The sequence below is a fragment of the Salvelinus namaycush genome, chromosome 23 (genome assembly GCF_016432855.1).
Source record: "Salvelinus namaycush isolate Seneca chromosome 23, SaNama_1.0, whole genome shotgun sequence".
NCBI lineage: Eukaryota > Metazoa > Chordata > Actinopteri > Salmoniformes > Salmonidae > Salvelinus > Salvelinus namaycush.
In genome coordinates this window covers 27,188,339-27,192,763 of record NC_052329.1, presented here as the reverse complement: position 1 = coordinate 27,192,763, position 4,425 = coordinate 27,188,339, and the positions used below count along the sequence as shown (strand labels likewise).

Sequence of the window (4,425 nt, the reverse complement as noted above, 5' to 3'; positions counted from 1 at the left end):
CCTCAGAAGTCTGATAATATACAGATATTATCGGGATCTTTTTTTGATAAGAGTTTGAGGGAGGATGTGAATTTGTTTTGTTAAAACTATTGTGTTTAGTCTGAGCCGACACAGAATCAAATTATTCACACTTGCATTCATTCACATCCATACACGCTCAAGCCTTGCAAGGACTAAGAATTGCTGCATTGAACAGAGAAAGAAAATTAACAAAAGCTATGGAGAACTCAACCCAAGTCAAGTTCTTTTATCTCTTTGGCTTACAAGAGACATTTAACAACAAATCGGTCTATTTTATCTTGTCTCTTATCACATACCTTCTCATCATCACTGTGAATCTGACTCTGATCATAACAATCATTCAGGAGAAAGGCCTCCATGAGCCCATGTATATATTTCTGTGTAGTCTATGTGTCAATGGATTGTATGGAACTGCTGGTTTCTACCCCAAGATCTTACTGGACCTTCAGTCAGATGTTCAGGTGATATCTTATGGTGGATGTTTGACTCAAACCTATGTAATATACACATCTGTCCTGTGTGAAATGTCTACTCTAACAGTGATGTCTTACGACAGGTATGTGGCAATATGCAGACCACTACTATACCATACCATTGTGACATCTTTAACTGTTAGAAAGTTACTCTTATTTTCTTGGTGTTATCCTTTATTTACAGGACTCATAGCACTTAGTTTAGCCGTCAGACTTCCTTTGTGTGGATCTCGTATTGATAAGCTCTTCTGTGACATTCCGTCTATACTGAAACATGCTTGTTTACCCATTACCATCAATCAGATTTTGAACAAATTTGTGATAGTGATTCATGTTTTACAGATACTTTTCATTCTATTTTCTTACTGTCAGATTGTAAGGAATTGTGTAAAGTCAGCTAAGGGAAGGATTAAGTTCACACAGACATGTGTGCCACATTTAATAACAATTGTTATTTTCATCACAGTGACCCTGTTTGACACTCTGCAAGGGTGGAATAGTAGTGTAAATATTACACTAAATATGCGTAATGCAATGGCTGTACAATTCCTTGTTATACCACCTGTCTTAAACCCTCTCATATATGGACTTAACCTCCAGCAGATTCGAAGGGCAGTTTTTAGAAAGTGTAATGCACATAAAATCATTGATATGAAACGTTAGTTACATGATCTTACACAACAGGGAGACTTCCTGATATCAGAAGTCAACAAATATAAAGGTAAAATCTGCCAAAACTGTTGCATGGTTAAATGGTGCCTCATCTCTTTATACCTGTCGCCAAGGGCGCAACTTTTGTTTTAGAAGTGGAGAGGAAGGGGGGGACAACACCTGGCAGGGGGTCTGGGGGTCCTCCCTAAATTTCACTCTACCCGACCCCAAAAAATCTTAGTCAACCAAAAGTAGTCTTTCCTTTCAATCTAATGGATTTTCTTTCAATCTAATGGATTTGTCTAAATTTTAAAATAATATTTTTTCCATATATGTACCCAACATATGTGCCAATTTATCTTACAATGTCTACCAATTTGCGTACCAGTTATCCTTTTCATATGCACATTATTGTGGAACATTTTATTTTAGTATATAATAGTCTTTGTATCTCAAAATCATTGTCTGTGGTTTATCTACAATCTTAATCTAAATGAAAATGATACAAATCTAAAAGTAACTTTTATTGCAATTGCCAACTATGTAAAAATAGCCTACATAAAGCCAACACATAAAAATATATCAAAATGTATTTCCTATAAATCACATTGGCTATGCATGACCTGTCTACAACTAACTCTAAACATTGTATCAACTATCAACTGTGTCAAGTATTTTATGATGTTTCCATTGGATCAGACCATTACATTTTTCCCTTTCTTGCTGAGTGGTTATCGAAAGGTAGAGATATGGAAATATTGTTCAAATACTTTGAGGAACTATTATTATTCTCAATTGTTTCTTGAAAGAGACTTTGTTTCCTTGCTGTTTGAGGCGAAGAAAAAATACTTTGAGAAGCTCCTCAGCTCATTAGTGGTGGTGAGTTAAGGCAATCAGAAATACTATGAGACATCCCCAAATGGGCATATTTATAGGCCTAAATTTGCACAAAGGACAGGTAGACTAGTCCTACTTCTATATGGGTAATCAGGTGCCTTACTCAACATTGAGAGCAGAGTAAATAAAAATAAAAAACTCAAATGGAATAGAAATAAACAAATAAAGGTTTCTCACGAGTGTAGCATAGGTTGTGAGTTCTGCAAAAGACATGTCCACTCCGACATTGAGAACGGTAAATGACTGTAATAATAATATATTCAATGAATTATCAGAAATTACCTAACCAAATAAACATTGCAGATTAGAAATGATGGGAATGAATGGTAAATGTAGGCTATTACTGGTGATATTTGTTATGAGGTATTGATAGACATAGTAAACAATGCATACAATGAAGTTAGGAAACAATGAATACCCATGAAATGGCGGGAGAGAGCTCATTCTGTAGAGAGACAAGCCTTGTGCATCTGAGCCACAATCCCCATATTCTTGGACTGGGGCATCCCTGCGGCCTCCTCAATGGATTAGTCCACTAAAACAGGCGCAAATCAGATCGGTGTCTCGTGTGCTATAAAAAATACATACAGTATATGCTTGACAACAAAAAAAATCAAATGTTTTCATTACAGACCCATTTTGTCATAAAGTATTCCATAAGGTACCCAGACCTTATCAAAGATGCACAGTGTACCCTTAATCTAGTAAAAAATCAAATCTAGTGATACATAACTAGACATTTCTGCCATCCATTGTGACATTGTGGGAGGATAACCAACCTTCCAATGAAGGTTAGCTGCTATACATGCTATGGTTATACAGTTTCTTCTTAAAAAGCCTCCAGTATCAACATTTCCAAGCAAACAAAAACAGGGAAAGTGAGAATTTGTAGACATGCTGAGACAAAAGAACATAGTCTTTGCCAGAATTCAGCCAGCCTTCACACTGTCACGCCCTGACCTTAGTTATCTATGTTTTCTTAATATTTTGGTCAGGTCAGGGTGTGACGAGGGTGGGTATGCTTGTTTGTCTTGTCTAGGGTTTTTGTATGTCTAGGGGTGTTTGTTAGCCTAGGTATATTGTAGGTCTATAGTGGCCTGAATTGGTTCCCAATCAGAGACAGCTGTTTATCGTTGTCTCTGATTGGGGATCCTATTTAGGTTGCCATTTTCCATTTTGGGTTTGTGGGTAGTTGTCTATGTGTAGTTGCATGTCAGCATTCGGTTTAAATAGCTTCACGTTTGTTTTGTTAATTTGTGAAGTGTTCTTCGTTTAATAAAAAAGAAGAATATATTCAAATTACGCTGCGCCTTGGTCTCATCGTTATGACGAACGTGACACACACGATCATGACATATTCAAATATGTCCCCTTTTGTGTTTTACACCTCCAGCAGAATAGTTACATTTCTGAGTGCTTATTTTCAGTTTCACTGCCATATAATATGTTTTATGGATGGTTTTACACTGCAGTGATTTATGTCTGAGATTATATGAACATGACTGTGCATTCATACATGTCTGTATCCATCCAACATCGTCAATAGTGTCTCCCAGGTCTTCCTCACATTTGTGTTTGACATGTTTTGTGTCATCAGGAAAAGCCTCTATCAAACCTTGATATAATTTGGAAATCTTCTGGCTTGTCCAGTGTGTATTGCACCGAGAGAATAAAGTGTTGCATCTGAAAAAGTTCATCTCAGCGGCCAGACTGGTCTTCCCTGGCTGCTTGACCCTCCTGAGACCCCTGTCTCCATCTGATACTGCTCAGATGAGGCATGACAAAGAATTGCCTTGAAGTACATTTATACATTATATTATCCAAGAATAGAATCAATGGTTCAATAATTGATATGACCATTATTCCCAGATCTCAGACTGTATCCTACCCATCAACTCAAGATGGAACTTTGTATCTATTCACTGATTGTTATAATATACCGCAAATTTCAACTGAGCTCTATAGACTGGTCTTCACTGGATGTCTGACCCTGCTGGGACACCGGTCACCATCTGATCCTTCTAAGACATGATGGGCATAGTGTTGTGTACTGACTGTGCACCATGACAGTGAAGCCTGTAGAGCTGTTTATACCATGTTAGTGTGAAAAGTAGGGAATGATATAGGAAACTGACAGATCAATAATGTTACATTGCTATACTGACTAATAAAAACTCACTTTGCACTGTCAGAAAACGTCACAATATCGGTCTTCAATTGTTTGGCCGCTGGTTCCATTTCATACACGAAACATAAACTCTTTAATCCCAACACTCAGCCACTCTCAGCCCATCCCACCTATCACCATAGACCACCCTTGTTTGGTTTCCATGTGCCATATATTTATCAATTGTGCTGTGATGTTTTACAAAATGTTTAAACC

At 37.3% G+C, this 4,425-nt stretch overlaps 1 protein-coding gene across 1 annotated transcript; it reads left to right on the top strand.

The window, feature by feature from the left end:
* The first annotated feature begins 218 nt into the window (after nucleotides 1-218).
* On the top strand, nucleotides 219-1,157 carry LOC120018591 (olfactory receptor 6N1-like). The gene has a single exon (XM_038961803.1). The coding sequence runs from the start codon at nucleotides 219-221 to the stop codon at nucleotides 1,155-1,157; it is 939 nt and encodes a 312-aa protein (XP_038817731.1).
* The last annotated feature ends 3,268 nt before the right edge of the window (nucleotides 1,158-4,425 follow it).